Source organism: Dermacentor variabilis, chromosome 4 (genome assembly GCF_050947875.1).
Source record: "Dermacentor variabilis isolate Ectoservices chromosome 4, ASM5094787v1, whole genome shotgun sequence".
Lineage (NCBI taxonomy): Eukaryota > Metazoa > Arthropoda > Arachnida > Ixodida > Ixodidae > Dermacentor > Dermacentor variabilis.
Window position 1 is genome coordinate 145,745,891 of NC_134571.1, and position 18,821 is coordinate 145,764,711.

Genomic DNA, 18,821 nt, shown 5'->3' on the forward strand with positions numbered 1-18,821 from the left:
AATTGTTTTGCCGAGCGAACGGCGGCCTATCATACTTCCGCTCGCTGCCCTGAATTTTGATTCCCTTTTGCACTGCTGCATTGTCAAAGGCAAGCTGATTTCCGGTTGCGGCAAGCAACGAGACCGATGCCCAACCCCAGATAGTTGTTTTTACCGATGTCAGTGTGAAAATTATTGCAATTTTTAATAAGCTTTAAGAATAAAGAGTGCAGTCAGCGATGGCCAGAAGTCGCACTATGTCGCCCGAAATCAGCCTTGTTTGGATGATGATTGGAGAAGTGTTGCTTTCCCCAAGTTTGAGCAAACAGTCAGTTAAGATTAAAGTTGGCATTTAAGTAAACAGATGCTGAAAAGTTATTTACCGTTGCAGCATCACATCAGGACTGATTTAGCAGCCTCAAGGATGCTTTGATACTGATTTCTGCCACCTTGCGGAACTATAGCGTCATCCAGAGCGATAGAAGCGATAGTAAATATTAATGTGGCATGCTAGTAAAACGTCTAGATGATAGTTATGCCCACGAAGTAAAACGTTGTACAGCTGTATTCAGCGAAGAAACGCGAAAAGTTAGAAAACATTGAATACAACTTTTTAATTGTTTCAACCCTGTTAATTGCAGTGCGCAGCTTTGTGTCCGAGCTTCTGAGGTTAGGGGATAGACGCACGGTTTTAGAGATGTTGCACCGTTGTGTCCTTGCACATATGCACCCCCTTCTCTTATCATCATTGTCATTCATCAGTCTTTTTCCTCCACGTCCCTTTTCTCCCGAGTAGAGTAGCAGGCGAAAACGACCTATAGCTCAGGCCGACCTCTCTGCGTTTCTGTAAATATGTTGTTTCTTTCTATATACATAGTATGAAATACATTTCCCGTAATTATTCCTGGAGGGACAAGGAAAGGGGGAAGGGGTGGGAACGCGCGGACGAACGTGCCTCGAGCGGCACTTACTTTCGGCGGTTCATATATAGAGGGTGTCCCAGCTAACTTGGACCAAGACATTAAAGATAGCCAGGAGCTCTAGAGAAATCGTACCGACTGCATAGTAGCCGTAGTCGTATGTACTTACGGCTTCATTTCTTTCATCACGAAGTATTGCTCAATTAATTACTTTTAATTAGTGAGCTTTTAATTATTCACGTTTTTTAGCGCACGAAAAGGGACGAAGGACAGTGGCAAGGCGTGGACACAGCGCTAACTTCCAACAATTGTTTCATTCCACGAAGCGGTACACATCTATATAGGGAACACACACCACCGTACGCATGCGCATATGTACTGATTTTTAGTAAGATGAGACAGCAACGAGACACGTGTAGGATGATATCGAAGATGAAAAACGACCATGCATAGCCAAAAAAAATTTTTTTTTTGTATCTCAACGTGTCTCGTTGCTGTCTCATCTTACTAAAGATCAGTACATATGCGCATGCGTACGTTGGTGTCTGTTCATTATATATATGTGTATCGCTTCGTGGAATAAAACAATTGTTGGAAGTTAGCGCTGTGTCCGCGTCTTGCCACTGTCCTTCGTCCCTTTTCGTGCGCTAAAAAACCTGAGTTATGAACCAACACGCCCTAACCTACGCTCTTTTTAATTATTGCTTGAATCGCAAGTATATCAATTACAAAGTTGTAGGGCACCTTAAATAACCTCTGAATCAAGTATTTCTCTCGTGCTCAATTGCTCCTGGTTGTTTTTTCCACGAGAAAAACAAAAGCCCGCGAAGTACGTGAAATACGAAATAGATGCGCACTCACACGCCGCTACTCAAGCGCCTACAAGCAACCATTGAAAGATATACGGCTGTATTCTCTTATCGCCGAATCGTACAAAGGTCCGCTACGCTTATCAATGCGTCAGCGGCGTGTTCTCTTGATGCCGTGACCATAACATAGCGTGAAGCCCTGCATCGAATTGCCGCCTCTAGTAAAGCCGTGTATCCGTGGCTATTCGCTTGGGAGCGCTTGAGTAGCAGAGCGCGAGCGGCTACTTTCGGAGTTTGGATGTTTCGCGCGCTTTTTTTTTTTTTCGGACACACCAACAAGGCAAAGCTGAGCACTAAACAAATGCTTGATTCGGAGGTAATTTGAGGTGCCCTACAACTTTGTAAGTGACATGTTTGCGATTCAAGCATTATAAAAAGTTCGCTAATTAAATATAAGTAAGTAATACCTCATAATGAAAAAAATGATGGCTGTAACTACCTACGACTACTATGCAGTCGGCATGATTTTCTAGAGCACTTGGGTATTTTAAAAGTCTTGGTCCAAGTTCTCCGGGACACTGTATATATATTAGTCATATCATAGGAAGCCAACCAATACTGACACCAAGGACAACATAGGGGAAATTACTTGTGCTTAATAAATGAAATAAAGCAACGATAAATTAGGGGAAATTAAAGTGGAAGAAATAACTTGCCGCAGGTGGCAACCGAACGCACAACCTTCTCATTTATCGTGCGATGCTCTACCAAGTGAGCTACCGCGGCGCCGTTTTCCCGTCCACTTTCTTGGCTATTTATGTGTCCTAGTAGAACCTGGGAGCGTCAGTGTTTGGTGTCACAGTTTGTTGGCTTCATATATATATATATATATATATGTGCGAACGAGAAGAACGGGGGCTAACAGAGGGGCCCCGACTTGCACTTACCAACTAATTGAAAAAAAAAAAGACATTGTAAATTATAAATTAATGGAAGTGAAAGTGGTTCAATAAACAACTTGCCGCAGGTGGGGCACGATCCCATGTCTTCGCAATACGCGTGTGACACTCTTACAAATCGAGCTGCCGCCGGCACCGTCTTCCCATCCACTTTCTGAGGTACTTATGCGTTACTACTAGAACTAACCCTGGGAATGTTAGCCAGCGCCTCCACCCGCAAACCTTGGCGGGGGATGTGTAACAACCTTTCTGCAGCAGGCGTCCCTAGTACGCGATATATTACGGTGAATAAGAATGGTCAACAGACCCATACGGGCTACCTGAAGACATCAATATTCCCGTATTCGAGACCCTCGTTATGTAATGAACCAGAAGAAAGGGGGTTAAGCGACGGGCCCGATCTTAGTCAGTCATGTCATAAGAAGCCAACAAACTAACACACCAAGGACAACACAGGGGAAATTACTTACACTTGCTAGTTAGTTCAAATAAAGAAATCTTAAATTAATGGAACTGTAAGTGGATGGAAAAACAACTTGCCGCAGGTGGGGAACAATCCCACGTCATATATATATATATATATATATATATATATATATATATATATATATATATATATATATGCGATGACGCGGGAGTGCTCAATTTAGTGGCGTGTTGTCCTCCAAATGCAAAGTTTAAGCGGCACTCTTCACATACTTATGCTACACTTCTGTATGATCGGCACGCACGATGCTAGGACGCTGAGTAAGCGTCGCTGTCTCTCGTGGTCTACATCACCGGCAAATGGAGATAAAGCGCAGCCTGTACTAACGCGGCTTCTTTCGCGCTTCGAGATGTCCTAGTAACACACGAGCAATTACGCTCATTCTTCGCTATACAAAGGCCCAAACAAACGAGGGGAATGCGCATGGATCACGGGAAAAGAAAATACGCCTTAGGTTATGGCTTACCTCGAAGTGCTCTTTCGACAGACGTTTTCCTTTGTTTTTTCAAGGACTCCTACAAGGATGCGAAAGCAATGCTTGTAGCGCCATAGCCGGCAGCTAGCTTTCGCTTTTTTTTATTATTCGGGCCGGAAGATCGCCCGCTCTAAAACGTAAAAGAAAGGAACCGATCCGTGCTCGAGCCACACTGTGCCCCAGGGTCTAGGAAGAACTTTCTCCTTTTCAAGGCCTCGGCTGGCGCGGCGTCTTCAGAGCTGCGCTGGATAGAGCTCCAAATGGTCTTCCTTGTGATGCTCGACGCACCTCCTGCATCGGGCCAGACGCGCTCTATGGCCGTGTTTTTTTTTTCTGTTTATTCTTTTTTTCTGCCGCCTCCTGGCGTCTCGGTGCTTTTTTTTTTTCTTGGTTGGTTTCACGCGTACGTTGCACTGGCAAGCGCGGAGAGCTCCCGTATGGCGGAGTGCGCCGAACTGGGTGCCACATTGGTGAACTGCTTTGTTCATTGAGCATGTTTACTTATTTTTTGTTATTGTTTTTTATTTTCAGTAGGTCAGACAAGGCGGCCCAGGCTCGGTTTCACTAGCTCAAGCAGCCGTGACTTGCGTTTGCCGGTCCAGAAAGAAAGTATGAAGGAGGACTCTGTGGAACGGCAAATGACTGCGCCTACAAGAAGAGCACGTGCGCCACAGAGGATTCGCGAAGTTTCGTGACACCTCGGAAGCGAAAGAATATTTTCGGCTTCGCAGTCGACGATGATCTTGCGGGCGCTTTGCAGGTGTGTCGGGCACCCAACGCCTTGTCCGGCAGATTTCTGCGCGTCAAATCACTATGACAACGAAAGATTACACGCATGGCCAAGTGAAATTAGTCGTGGTCCTTTTGTGCATAGTATGCTGCGTTCATGTAGGGGAGTGCAAAGCCCGGCGCCACACACACACACACACACACACACACACACACACACACACACACACACACACACACACACACACACACACACACACACACACACACACACACACACACACACACACACACACACACACACACACACGCACACGCACACGCACACGCACACGCACACACACACACACACACACACACGCACGCACGCACGCACGCACGCACGCACAGGCACACACACGCACACAAACGAAATTCATTAAAAAAATTTCCGATACGAACTATGTTGCCGTGGCAGACTGTTATAGCTGTACCATACAGGCCATAGCTACTGAGCCACCACCGAGCTTACAAAGCTGTGTTTTGCGCACTAGCTCAAGTTTGCGCGAATTTAAACGTAAACTGCCTGCATTTCTAAGGCGCGAAATATGCGCCTGATTTAGTAATCAATGCGTGAGGCTGACCGTGCGCCGCAATTTGAAATCGCTAAATGAGTAATATGTGTGGCCTGGACTTATATCAGTATCTAAATCAATTAGGGGCACTTTATTTATTTATTTATTTATTTATTTATTTATTTATTTATTTATTTACAGGCCTCGTATGAGGCATGGAGCAAGGGGGCGTCACAGTAAAAGAATAAATGGAGACGGAGCAACATGTAATATACACGCATGATAAAATGCAATATAATATTATGCACCCGACGTAATAAGCAAACATTAGAGCAATGCAAAAATGAAAAAGAAAAAGAAGTATTCTGTATTCCTAGATATGACTTCAATGTCCGCGTGAACGGCCTGGTCACCTAATTCCACGCAGCGCAAGAACACAAGACAGGACGGTGCACTGGAGGTCCTCGTCATAAGTGTATAATCATAATGTAGAAGTGACACGCGGGCAAGAGGCGCCGAAGTACGCATCTGTATAGGTCATGCGCATGCCTGGATCTTTGACATTCAGTTACTATTGCGCCATGTATATATATATATATATATATATATATATATATATATATATATATATATATATATATATATATATATATATATATATATATATATATATTAATTATAAACACAACATTACTAATATGACTAACCGATTTTAAACAATTTGCAGAAATAGCCTCTCAACCAGTTTAGAGAATGGTTGCTGTATGACCAGCTTTCCTAAAACTGCTTATCGAAAGAAGATCAAATGTTCCGAGGGGGAAAGCTACTGAAGGGCATTGTGCCGCAGGCACATCTAAAAAGGCATGTTTCAAGAAATACAGCACAGGTTGTAGTGTAAGATATAAACATGCTACATGAGAAGACTGTCAAAAACACTACGTGAAAGACAACAAGCAAAATTCACAGGTTGTCATGTTGGCTTCCGCTGCAAAGCGAAGCCTACATTATGATGGCTTCCGCATCTGCCGGAGTGGACAATATAAATTCGAAAATTCTTAAAAACACCGTTTCAATTTCCAGCCAGATTTTGTGTCATACCTCTGAGCAACCATTATCATCCGGAGAGCTTCTTACCGACTGCAAAACAGCCAAGGTCATTCCTGTCTTCAAAACGGGTAACAAAAACTCACCTGAAAACTACCGACCCACTTTTTTAACATGCATACGCTGTAAATTACTTGAACATGTTATCGCTTCTCACATTTATTATTTATTTATTTTATTTAAGAATACTGTGAGCCCATGAAGAGCCATTATAGGAATGGAAGATACAAACACATACAAGGATACAGTATGACAACAAAAAGCAAGTAAATGAACAACTACAGACATCTCCGCTGGGACGCGAATCAGTTTAGATTCTGTGCACCTTACAAGTTTCCCAAAAAAAAATAAGAAACAAGAATGAACAGCTACACCTTTGGCAAAGTTATGATATACATATTAGTTATCTACAACCATCTGGAACGAAATGACTTTTTCTTTTGAAATCAACATGGCTTTAGGAAATGCTACTCATATGATACCCAGTTATATGAATTTACGACCACCTGTATTTTAGCACGGATGAAAACCAACAAACAAATTGTCTTCTTTTTTCTTAGATTTCCCAAAAGCATTTCACATAGTTACACATGGCAAGCCCTTTCTTGATTATCCCACACTATCTTGGCTTCGTAACTTTCTCTCCTTCCGTCAACAATTCACAGTTGTCAACGGCTTTTCCTGACCGCTATGTGACGTCCCCTCTTATGTACCACAGGAAAGCGTGCTTGGACCTTTACTTTTTCTGATTTTCATTAACGACCTTCCCAATAACATTTCATCCTGTTTACGTCTTTTCGCAGATGATGATGTTGTTTACCAAAAGACCACTTCAGACACTGACCACCTGGACCTTCAGAATGACCTTAACACTATTGTTGATTTGTGTAAAAAAACTGGCACATGATTCTAAACCCTACACATCGTAAACGTATGACTTTTAGCCGCAAGCTTATTTATAAATTCCATTACTATATTAATAACACCTTCCTGTCCGAAGCTATGTCGTGCAGATATCTCGGACCACAGCAAATCTTCCATGGTCTTGTCACATTTCAACAAAATGCAACCAAACATCGAATACATTAGCTTTCATAGCCGAAACCTGGGAAACTCGCCTGCTCCGTTCGAAAACTAGCGTATCTAACATTTATTCGTCCTCAGTTGGAATTCGTCTCATCTATTTGGTCTCCCCATCGAAAATACCTTATTTAAATGCTGGAGTCCATTCAAAACTGAGCTGCCCGGCTAATTTCCAAATGTTATAGTCCCCTCGCCAGTGTCTCCCAGCTTAAGAACCCTGATGTTGTGCACATACCTGAAAATCGTCTTTCTATTTAACTTTTGTGTTTACTTCCCAAATACGTTCACACCCGCACTTGACTATTGCCTCTGGAATCACCTCCTCGATCTTCACGGCACATGCATAGTCATCTCTACTTTAACCGCATATATGGAAAAACTCAATCATACAATTCAGCTGGATTACCTAGACCAATTAAGCTCTGAAATGATCTTCCTGATAATTTAACCTCTTTTTCTGACCCTGTAGAGTTCAAAAACCTCCTCTGCCTGCATTTATCGCTTGAGTATTGTTCTAATTGTTGTTTTCTGTTGTACTACTTTTTCAGTCGCTCTAAATGTTGTTTTATTTTGTACTAGTGTTTCACTTGTACTTACTTGGTTATCACTTTTTGACATATTAGAGTTTGTTTTGTTTTTAATTTTCGTGTTAATACGGTGCTTTTACACCCTTTATGAACCAACTCTGTATTCCTGTTGCGCATATTTGCCTTGTACCGCGTCTGTTGTACCGTTATTCTGGTGTATTATTTCTGTACGATATTTCTATTGATATGGCCCCCTCACCCAATGCTCTTCGGGGCCTGTGAGGTATAATAAATAAATAAATCAGTCAATAAAAGCAGAAAAAAAGGTTTGCGTGACTCATTTTGTTTCTAAAGGGTTTCAAAAACTTTTCTCATTGTCTGACTTCTGATAAATTGCGATACTTTCTTTAGTGAACGAGGAGACGTTACGAGATGGTCTGTTGCTAAACATTTGGTTCGTTTCCAATATTCTAAAATGCTGAATCGCTCTTTTTTGACTATGGTGTTGGGCTGCTGAGCACAAGGTCGCAGGATCGAATCCCGGCAGTGCGGCCGCATTTCGATGGGGGCGAAATGCGAAAACACCCATGTACTTAGATTTATGTGCCCGCTAAAGAACCCCAGGTAGTCTAAATTTCCGGAGTCCTCCACTATACGACATGCCTCATAATCAGAAAGTGGTTTTGGCACGTAAAACCCCATAATTTATTTTTTTCTTTTTCGAATAGGAATATTTAGTGTGTAGCATTTGAAACTTCCAATATTCTGCAATCCTCACACCCTGCTTGTCCTCTAATCTCGGCTTTCCGTTTTTGAGCTCATGCTTCCCAGCATGGCACTGCACTGTCGTGTCTTGCTGTGTTCTTTCTGAGTAATAGACTAAAACAGCTGCTGATTTTGTGGCATTGGCAACACAGCCTGTAAAATAAGTCCGTTCGGTGAGGGATGAAAACCGTTCAATGACCCTCTACTAAAATGCATACTTGTATCGTGTCATTTTAATATTATTTTTTGCCAGTCTTTTTACGACACGGAATGCGTCGCTCACATAACCATCGTGTTCTATATACGCTTCATCGCGTAGATCGCGTTGAAATGATAAGGCGATTATTTAAGTTTAGCGTAGGTTTGGGAGTTTGTTCGTCGATACGAAACAGCGGTATGCATGAAGTATAAGCACGGTGAGCTCTTACATAATGGTACCAGTTAACAGTTACCAGCTTCTGGCACTACGGTCTGGCTATGGGCAGAATGACCGGCGTTGAGTAATTGAGTATCAGGTGTAGTCAGCAATGCGATGCTGACTACACCGTAAAACCGTAAATTACCGTAAAACACAAAGGCCCCGGTTGGAACATCACTGCATGATGGCCATTGCACCATCTTCATAATTTCTTCATTTCACTGCACTATTGCCCCTATGGCCAACTGCCGTGATCATTCTGTAGTAATAAAAACTTTTCAGCGCACAATCAGACGAGGACGGTGAAAGAAGACACACGAGCGCTATCCTCATCTGGTTGTGCGCTTAAAAGCTTTTGTCATGTCTTATGTACCAACGCGGCTAAACAACCACATTATTGATCCCTAGTTAACGTCTTTTTCTTCCTTCTCACTTGCCGGATTATCCCCATTCGTATTAATAAAGCCAGGTGCCTATAGTCGCTGGTCTACTAAAATGTCTAAAGAAACTCCGCGTATATCATGGTAAACCAGGCAGAGTACGCACCTAATGCGAGCGAAGCTGGCACCTGTTTCACCATGTACAGAGAACGAAAAAAAAATAAATCATGGAGTTTTACGTGCCAAAACCACTTTCTGATTATGAGGACCGCCGTAGTGGAGGACTCCGGAAATTTTGACCACCTGGGGTTCTTTAACGTGCACCTAAACCTAAGTACACGGGTGTTTTCGCATTTCGCCCCCATCGAAGTACAGAGAACAAAAATACTGCTTAAAGTCCAAGTGCCCGTTCAGGATCTATAGGAGGGACATCAAGCTGACACGAGAGAATATGTCGGCCACTATAGACCGCGTTGTCATTAAATGCAACAATGGTAGCTCAATGTGCGTGAAGTTGTACCTTTGAAGACCTAAAACCTATGCGGTCGAATAAACAAACAAAAAAAAACACGAGTGAAATGGAAGTGGTTTTCTACAGAACGCTTTATGACGTGCACAGTCCATTCATGACAAATGTATCACAGTAATGATGAACGCGTCAGCGCTCGTGTTTGTCTATTCTTCGTCCGTGTTTTTAGGGCGCGTCGTGTGTAATAGTTATGAAGGAAGTGTTTCCAGCATTGACAAGGGCGTTTCTTTTCGTCGAGTCCCCTTGTCAAAACGATGACTCCAGGCTGTCGGGATCGGCGATGGCACGTCAGTGAACCGTGGACTGCACATGGCAATTAAGGGCCTTCACCGCATGCTTGTGACGCAGCTAAAATTATAGCCAATTCCTCGGTCAATTGAGTCGACACGCATGCTCACTTGTGTTGCAGCGGTGCAGCAGCTGCTGAGCACGAGGTCGCGGGATCGAATCCCGGCCACGGCGGGCGCATTTCGATGGGGGCGAGGGGAGGACGACGACGACGACGCTGACGGAGTGCATGCGCCTCGTATGGGCTCCGTATATTTCAAACTCTTGTGGCAAAACAATCACCGCTGGAGCCAAACTAACGTCGGAACCAGCTTCCGGAAGTGATCCGCTACCGATCAAGACCAGTCCCGACGCCAGGGACCCAGGACAAGGGTTTCTACGACCACAAGATTGCTAACCCTAACAAGATCTTCAGCTGCTCCGTCTGGCCGAGAAACAGGTGCGCCGCAGCTACGAAGGTGCGCGGCGTCGCTGCCGCAGTCCCGGCTCCCGAGGACTTCGCCCAACGACTCGCATCCCCGTGAGATCAAGTAAGCGCAGCCCCTGCCCTCATTATGGAGGTAGTAGAGGTTGAGGGCACGGAAATAGCCCCCGAAGAAGTTACCGTTGAGGCAGGGTGGCTTGTCAGCCACCGTAAGCAACGACAGACTACGCAGGCATCATCCCTACCCATACATGGCTCCCTCCGTGCAACAGCAAGCGCACGCACCAAGAGTACCCAGCAGTCCGCACTACGCCCACGCGCACCACGGCAACCACGACTTCCGAAGAACGATATCAAGATCGTCATACGCCCAAGAGACGGTTTCAACGTGTCCAAACTAGGAGACGCCCAGATACGCGACTCAATACTACAGATCACGGGCATTACAACCAAAGAAGCAGAGGACGACATTTACCGCTCATGCACGGATAATAACGTCATTGTAGTTAGCACGCCAATCATGTCTAACGCCGAAAAATACTGCCGCATCCGCAGCCTCCCCATCGGAGCAGTCCGCTACGCAGCCACAGCATACGTCACACCGCCGGAGGACACAGCCAAAGGAGTCATACATAACATCCCTGCATATGACACAGAAGAAGACATTACCAACAGTCTCGTTTACAAGAAGAACCCTACAATTCTGCAGGCCCGAAGAATGGGCAGTACTAATTCAGTGCTCATCGTATTCGACGGAAAGCAAGTACCGTACCATGTCTACTACCGCGGAGCAGAATACAAATGCTATCTACATAAGAAGCGCATCGAGGTCTGCGACATCTGCGGGACCGTCGGCCACAGGGCCGATGTATGCCCCACTCCAACCCAGAAGAAATGCAAGAGCTGTGACACAGTAAATCCACCGGATGGTCACCCCTGTCACCCTTGCTGCGCGCTCTGCGGCAAAGGCCACCCGACTGGCGATAAGTCCTGCCATCGCCGCTTCCAGACACCACACCTCCTACTCCAACGACGATGGCAACGCCTACGACTGGGACAGCAAGGAGCGGACCAGGAGACGGGGTCATCGACTTCAGCAAATGGAGACTCAGCTCTGCCAACACCGAAGCCGACACCACAACCGCAGGCTCCCGAACGCAGCAACTCACGCGGACGCAGTCGGTCTCGTGGACGCAGCCGCTCCCGAGGTCGCAGTCAGTCACAAGGACGCAGTCACTCCCGGAGCGGACCGGATTCAACACCACCGCAGCAGCAAGGAAACGCAAGCCTTCGAACGACAACAGTTAAAGTGCAAGACACACCCCCCAAGGTAAGCTGGGCCAGCATTGTCTCCCACACAGGTCACACCTCACAACCTATAGCAACCCCAGTGAACACAGTTAGCGACGGTACCATGCACAGCTTCATGCATGAGCTCCGATCCTTACGTGCTGAGATACAAGACCTCAAGACAGAAAACGCTAAGCTCAAATCACAACTTGCAGACACACAACCCAAACACTTACCATCAAATGCAGACATCCTTCCTGTCCCTGCAATAGATTGCCCGCACACCACCCAACAACCAACCCCGCACAAGCGCAAAGCTCTCGAACCAATCTCAACAGCGGCACCACCAGCATACACTTCAGAAGGAAATGTCAACTGTGAGGCCCTCACTGAGCTGCAACAGCGGATAGAACGCAACCTGAACGAAGCAATAGACTGTAAGCTTGCCACGTTGCTCGACGCCTCCATTGCAAATGCTCTCGAACGCGCAATGGACAACCTCCTTACTGCGAAACTAGAAACGCTACTACTGCCCAGAATTGAGCAAGCCTTTGCGGCAAGAGAACAACAGCGACAGGAAAACATGGACGACACGCGCAAAGTGTTTCAAGACATGGTCGCGACTCTGGCTCAAAATCACAACACCCGTTTGACAGAATTGGAAAACACCCTACTCCGTCCCAGAGCAGGTCCCCTAAAGAAGCCGTACTCGCGTCCCGACAAAGATGGCTGCGAGTAATCCAGAACGTGCTACCTACTGCATTTGGCAGTGGAACTGCCGGGGCTTCCGGCGAAAACGAGCACACTTAGAGCAATATATTACCTCTCTCGCACCACATACTTCCCCCGATGTTATCGCATTACAAGAGACCGGAGTAGCGGCTAAGCTGTCGGGATACGCGGCATACACCGCAGTTTGCGATGACAACCGCAGGCCCCAAGTAACCACACTAGTTAAGCGAAACATTCCGGTTATACAGCATCACACAGGCATTGATACAGCAGCCCACATTTTCCTGGAGATCATCCCGTCTGCAAGGCGCAAGCAGCAGAGTCTCTTCATCCTCAATGTGTACAGCAGCCCCAAACAACAACATAGGTTTCTACGACTTTTCACCAAAGCAGATCAAGTAGCTAGGGGAGCCCCCCTGCTCATCGTAGGGGACCTAAACGCCCCTGCGGTTGCATGGGGATACCCAATGGACCGCCGAAAGGGAAGACAACTATGGCTTGACGGACAGAATCTAGGTCTTACTCTTGTCACGGATCCAACTTGTCCCACCCGTATGGGAAACAGCGTTAGCAGAGACACTACTCCGGACTTAACATTCGCAAAACGAATTCCACAAGCAGACTGGATCAACACACAAGACAACTTGGGCAGCGATCACTATTTAATCCAAACAAAAGTTCCAGCGGGCCCGCGAAAGCCAAAGGGCCGTCAACTCCGCATAACGAACTGGGACGCTTTCCGGCAGGCCAGAGCCCTCACCTCTTTCTCGGGTACCCAACCCCCTTTCGAAGATTGGGTCGCATCCTTGCTGCAAGACGCGAGCGAAGCCACTAAATTGGTGCCTGAGGAAGCTAATCTGCAGGAGGCAGATAGCAAGTTACTGCATATGTGGGAAGCCCTCGCCAGTCTGCAACGCAGATACAAACACAACAAGCTCAACCGAACGCTCAGGAAACATATTAGTACTCTCACCCTTCACATCGAAGACTACGCACGACAACTTACTCGTCAAAATTGGCACAGCACATGCGACAGCATGGAGCGGCAACCAAACCTGCCCAAAACGTGGAATATCCTCCGTTACCTCCTCGATCCGGCCAACAGCAAGAACACACAACAGCACAACTTGCAAAAAATTATTCACACCCATCCGGGCACGGACGCACAAGTTCTTCAAGAGCTGATAGACCGATACATAGGACCTCAACCTACTACACCCGCTCCAGCATACACAGGCACCGCTAACGACCACCTGGACGCGCCCATACAAGCAGCAGAAGTGCGGGAAGCCATCCTCGCACTCCGCCCTAACTCGGCCCCGGGACCTGATGGCATTACTAATAAAATGCTTCGCAACCTAGATGAGGATTCTATACTAGCCCTCACAGCTTATTTCAACGCATACTGGGAAACTGGAAACCTCCCCTCACAATGGAAAGAAGCCAAAATTATTATGATTCCCAAACCCGGGAAGCGCCTCCTACTCGAAAACCTCCGCCCTATCTCCCTCACTTCATGTGTCGGAAAGGTCCTCGAACACGTCATCCTCACACGCTTACACAGACATATGAACGACAACGACCTCTTCCCCAATACCATGATTGGCTTCCGCTCGAAACTTTCTCCTCAAGATATCATGATTCAGCTCAAGCACCAAATTATCGATGGCGACAAAAGCTCCAGGCTGGACACCAAAGCCATCTTGGGACTAGACCTAACCAAGGCATTCGATAACGTCACGCATGAGGCCATACTGAACCAACTAGCACAACTTCAGGTTGGTCATCGAGCATATAACTACGTGAAGAATTTTCTTACAGGTCGCACGGCCACCATTACCATCGGAGGGTTGCAGTCGCCAATTATTCACTTCGGCAGCAAAGGCACGCCGCAAGGATCGGTTCTATCCCCTTTTCTGTTCAACGTGGCCTTGCTCGGACTACCGCCTGCATTAGCTAGCATCCCCAACCTCAAGCATAGCCTCTACGCAGACGATATTACCCTGTGGGTCACCGGGGGCAGCGACGGGGACATCCAAAACACGCTGCAGCAAGCCATCAACGAGGTCGTTGCATACGTAGAACCGCGCGGCCTGGCGTGCTCCCCACAGAAATCGGAGCTCCTTCTGTACAAGCCTACTTGGGGAGGTCGACGCCCAGACCCTCACCCGCCCGAGATAGAACTCCACGTGCACCAGCAACGCATACCTACTGTACCTAGCATTCGTATCCTTGGCTTACGCATCCAACATAACGGAAGAAACACGGAGATACTCAAGCAATTAGATAATCATGTACACCAAACCACTCGCCTCATTGCACGCATCGGAAATCGACATCACGGGATGAAAGAAAGCAACCTTATACGCCTGGTAACCGCCTACGCCCTGAGCAGGATCACCTATGTCGCCCCGTACCTTAGCCTCAATGCAACTGACAAGCTCAAACTCAACACCATGATCAAGAGGGCCTATAAACAAGCCCTACATCTTCCCATCACCACTTCTAACGAGAAACTGGACGCCCTCGGCATCCATAACACCATAGACGAGCTTATTGAAGCGCAGCGTATTAGCCAATACGAACGACTCGCCAATTCCACCACGGGCAGGCACATTCTAGGCACCCTAGGCATAACCTACACCACCCAATTCGGACCAAAAGTACCCATCCCTCCAAACATTCGTGCTCAACTAGTTATCCCACCCATACCTCGCAATATGCACCCTGAACACAATCCGGAGCGACGTGCAGAACGAGCTAAACGACTACAAAAGCGCTACGACCAAGCCGCTGACGTAACCTACGTCGACGCAGCAGAATACCCCAACCAAAATGCCATGGCGGTCGTCGCAGTAGCGGGTTCGCAGTACCGCCTCGCCGCGGCCGCATCAATATTCACCACGCAACCCGAAGTAGGAGAAGAAACGGCCATCGCTTTGGCTTACGCGGCTACCAATGCACACTGCATCATAAGCGATTCAAAAACGGCCATTCGTAACTACACAAGAGGACTGATAGCACCCCAAGCACAGAACATTCTCTCTGGCACTCCTCCCTCAAGGCAACGCCGCGTGCAGATCATCTGGGCCCCTGGTCACTCGGGTCTGGCTGGAAACGAAGCCGCCCACGATGCCGCCCGAGCTCTCGCACACCGGGCGCATCATCCTTCTCCTGCGTCTTCCGATCCCGACCAGCCCTCTGTTCTGCATCGCGGTCACGCGCGGGACCGAATGGTCACGTTGAGAGAAATTCTCCTTCACTACCGCAGGGAGCGGTTACGCTACCCCCCAGCACACAAAACACTGAATAAGTCTCAATCTACCACTTGGCGACTCCTTCAGACACGAACCTTTCCGAACCCCGTGCTTTATAACCGCATGTACCCCGATGCATACTCCCCACTCTGCAAAGCGTGCGAGGCCCGCGCTGACCTCGATCATATTATCTGGCAATGCCCCAAAGCCTCACCCACCAACACCTCCCACACTAACACACGCATAACTACGGCCGAGCAGTGGGAGACATTGCTGCTCAGCTTGGACCCAGAGGAGCAGCTCTGGGCCGTCCGGATGGCCGAAGACGCCGCCAGAAAGCAAGGACTGGCCGCCGTCTGAGGAAGGGGGGATTGGGGGTTAGTCTCCCGACCCCCGCCACCCCTGAACCCCATCAAGGACATAACAAAGTTTTATCTCTCTCTCTCGATGGGGGCGAAATGCGAAAACACCCGTGTGCTTAGATTTAGGTGCACGTTAAAGAACCCCAGGTGGTCAAAATTTCCGGAGTCCTCCACTACGGCGTGCCTCATAATCAGAAAGTGGTTTTGGCACGTAAAACCCCAAATATTATTATTATTATTATTATTGCAGCGGTGCAGCACGCAGAGTGCGCGTATTAGTGAGGCGCGTTGCACGCCGACGTTAAGTGTGTATAACTGCTGGTCACGTAATGATTTCCATCGAAACTGAACATTGTTCCGAATGCGTATTGCTTCAAAGGCTAAAATATAGTTTTCACGTGACCTCATGGACGCAGCTTCTCACCGAGCCAGAACCCGAACATGGCAGCCACGAGGACGCCAGCGTGCCGCATTATCACGCACACATTGCTTTGCTTTAGAACGGTGACCGTCTTTCACCGGATCAACACGTGTCGCTCTCTGCAAGACAAGCCTGTAGTGTTGTCACGTTTCTTGTTCGCACAGCTTCTTGACATGCTAGTACGCCCAAAGTGGCGGCCCCGATGACGTCAGAGCAGAACATCTACAACTTGATTGAATAATTTATTGTTCCCATCTGTCAAGACCGTTTGTTAATGGCTCTTACGCTTGGGAAAAGTACACTCGGCCAGGAACCCAAGCGGGAGCTATACGAGGCTGTTGATCAAGACAGCCTCTGCGCGTAGCATAGCTAAGTGTCCACTGATTTCTCCATAGGGCTACAACTTTAGGTGCGGCATTTTATCTGGAATGCAAATATAGAAAAGAAAGAGAAATGGCGGAAAAACCACATGACCTGCGATGCATAGCAAGGCCAAGCGCGGTCCGACCCTACACCGCGGGCCGCGGTATCTAATCGCGGACGTGACGGCCAAGTTGCTTCTTTTCTGGAGGGCAGCAATAAACAACCAGGAAGCGTAAACACGGAACCATGCGAGAAAAGGGGAAATAACGAAAAGCAGATGGAGACGGGGGGGGGGGGGGGGTAGGCGCGCACGAGCATGCGCCATGGGCATGACCACGTGCCGCTACTACTGCGAGGAACGGAGCACAACGAGGTCGCCGGAGCGGGGTGTGGCGCAGATATGAAGGGCACGAGGATCTTCGATGTGGCTTGAACGCTGTTAACGCGTCGCGCCAATTATGTGTTCTATGCGGCCACTTGCCCTCCCGCGCTTTCGCCGCAAGACTGCATACTTGGGGCACTTCCACAGCAAGTAGCCGATGGTTGGCTCATGCAGCTGCTGGTTTGCGCGCTAGGCACCCTGGGTGTTTCAGTGGTAGCTCTTCCGCGGCGTTGCCCCGGAAGACGTCTTCTTTCCTTGTGTGCATGCCAGCGGGCAAGTACATCCGGCGTAAGGGCAGTACCAGTATACGAAGCCTTGTGCACGGCTGTTCGCCTTTGCCACGGAATCGGGCATTCTCCGCTAGGTGCAACGACGCCTTCCGCGAGGCGCGCGCAAATTCGTGCCTTTAAACCCAAGAAAATGTATGCTAGAAGTTACGTAGACACGTGGCAACATCTTTTTTTTTATTGCATAGTTTCCCTCCCGTTGATTTAATCTGTTTACAATGTACAGCTTTCCTGCTGCTGTAGAGCTGCTGTGCCCGAAGTCGCGGCTTCGATCCCGGCCGCGCCTGTCGTATTTGTTTGTGGGGGCAGAATGCAAAATGCTCGATTTTGCAAAAACAGACAACATAGTTCTTGCCGTTGAGCTGTATTACTTGAAGAGGCGGACATCACTTGTCCGAGAAATCGAATCACACGTTCAACCAACTAAAGGAAATTCGCTAATTAACAAATTAATTAATTACTTTACGGACCAGATTGCAAATTAATAATTCTAGCAGGTTAGTTTGCACGGCGCATCCACTTGGAACGAATTCTCAGAATAAGGCTGGTTTGAAGATATGCTTCATCAAAGTCGCCGTGAAACTGCACTGTTGTCCCTCTTTTTTTTTTTAACAAAATGTTCTTTTGTGCATTGAAGCACAAAAATAACAGGAGCACCCGTGTATTTAGTCCCACACTTTGGGAAATAACATGTCGCAAGCGGTGTCATCCTAGAAATTCGAGTGGATACGTTTTGCGAACTCGCAGGCGGCCATTCGTAAAATGCCGTATGTGCTGTAAGCAATTCATTAAGAAGTGAAGTAATAAACTTTTGTTAATTAGTTGAATGTGTGTTTCGATTTCTCGTGCTAGTAACGTCAGCCTCTTCGAATAACTCAGCTCAAGGACGAGAATGGTGTTCTCTGCCACAGGTTATTTTTAAAATTTCCGTAAAACTTAACAATGATCACCGTGTAGAGCAAGCGCTAGTGGAGAAATAACTCTCACGTGCTGCCACAAATTTTTTCCTTATTTTCGTGGAATAATTTCCAATTGTGCCTAGTTTAGCCACTCCGATGGTACACCTGCAAGCCGACACTCGCTGGAATATACGCGTATAGTCAAATATACACTAACGAGAAATACCATACCATAGTAAACTGACCACGCATTGCTTCATAATTGTGTTTTCATTGACTTCCTGGTGAAAAGCCGATTAATTCAATGTTCAATGGTGTTGTTTTGCTTGTTCTTGTTTCGGCCTTTTATTTTTTTTTTATTTAGCGAATGTGCCACATTGCAAGCGCGTGAGTGTGAC

General features: G+C 47.2%; 1 protein-coding gene and 1 long non-coding RNA gene across 2 annotated transcripts in view; one reads left to right on the forward strand and one right to left on the reverse strand.

Annotated features, from left to right (window-relative positions):
• Positions 1 to 18,821, reverse strand: part of LOC142579881 (uncharacterized) — a 148,320-nt gene that overhangs the window by 120,362 nt on the left and 9,137 nt on the right. The gene's annotated exons all lie outside the window — the stretch shown is intronic.
• LOC142579878 (uncharacterized) lies at positions 10,561 to 12,859 on the forward strand. Its single transcript, XM_075690515.1, has one exon. It carries the CDS (start codon positions 10,561 to 10,563, stop codon positions 12,457 to 12,459), a length of 1,899 nt encoding a protein of 632 aa, XP_075546630.1. The 3' UTR covers positions 12,460 to 12,859.

What these genes read in the sequence shown, in the direction of transcription:
- LOC142579878 (XM_075690515.1), top strand. Translation starts at nt 10,561, where the DNA reads ATGGAGGTAGTAGAGGTTGAGGGCACGGAAATAGCCCCCGAAGAAGTT.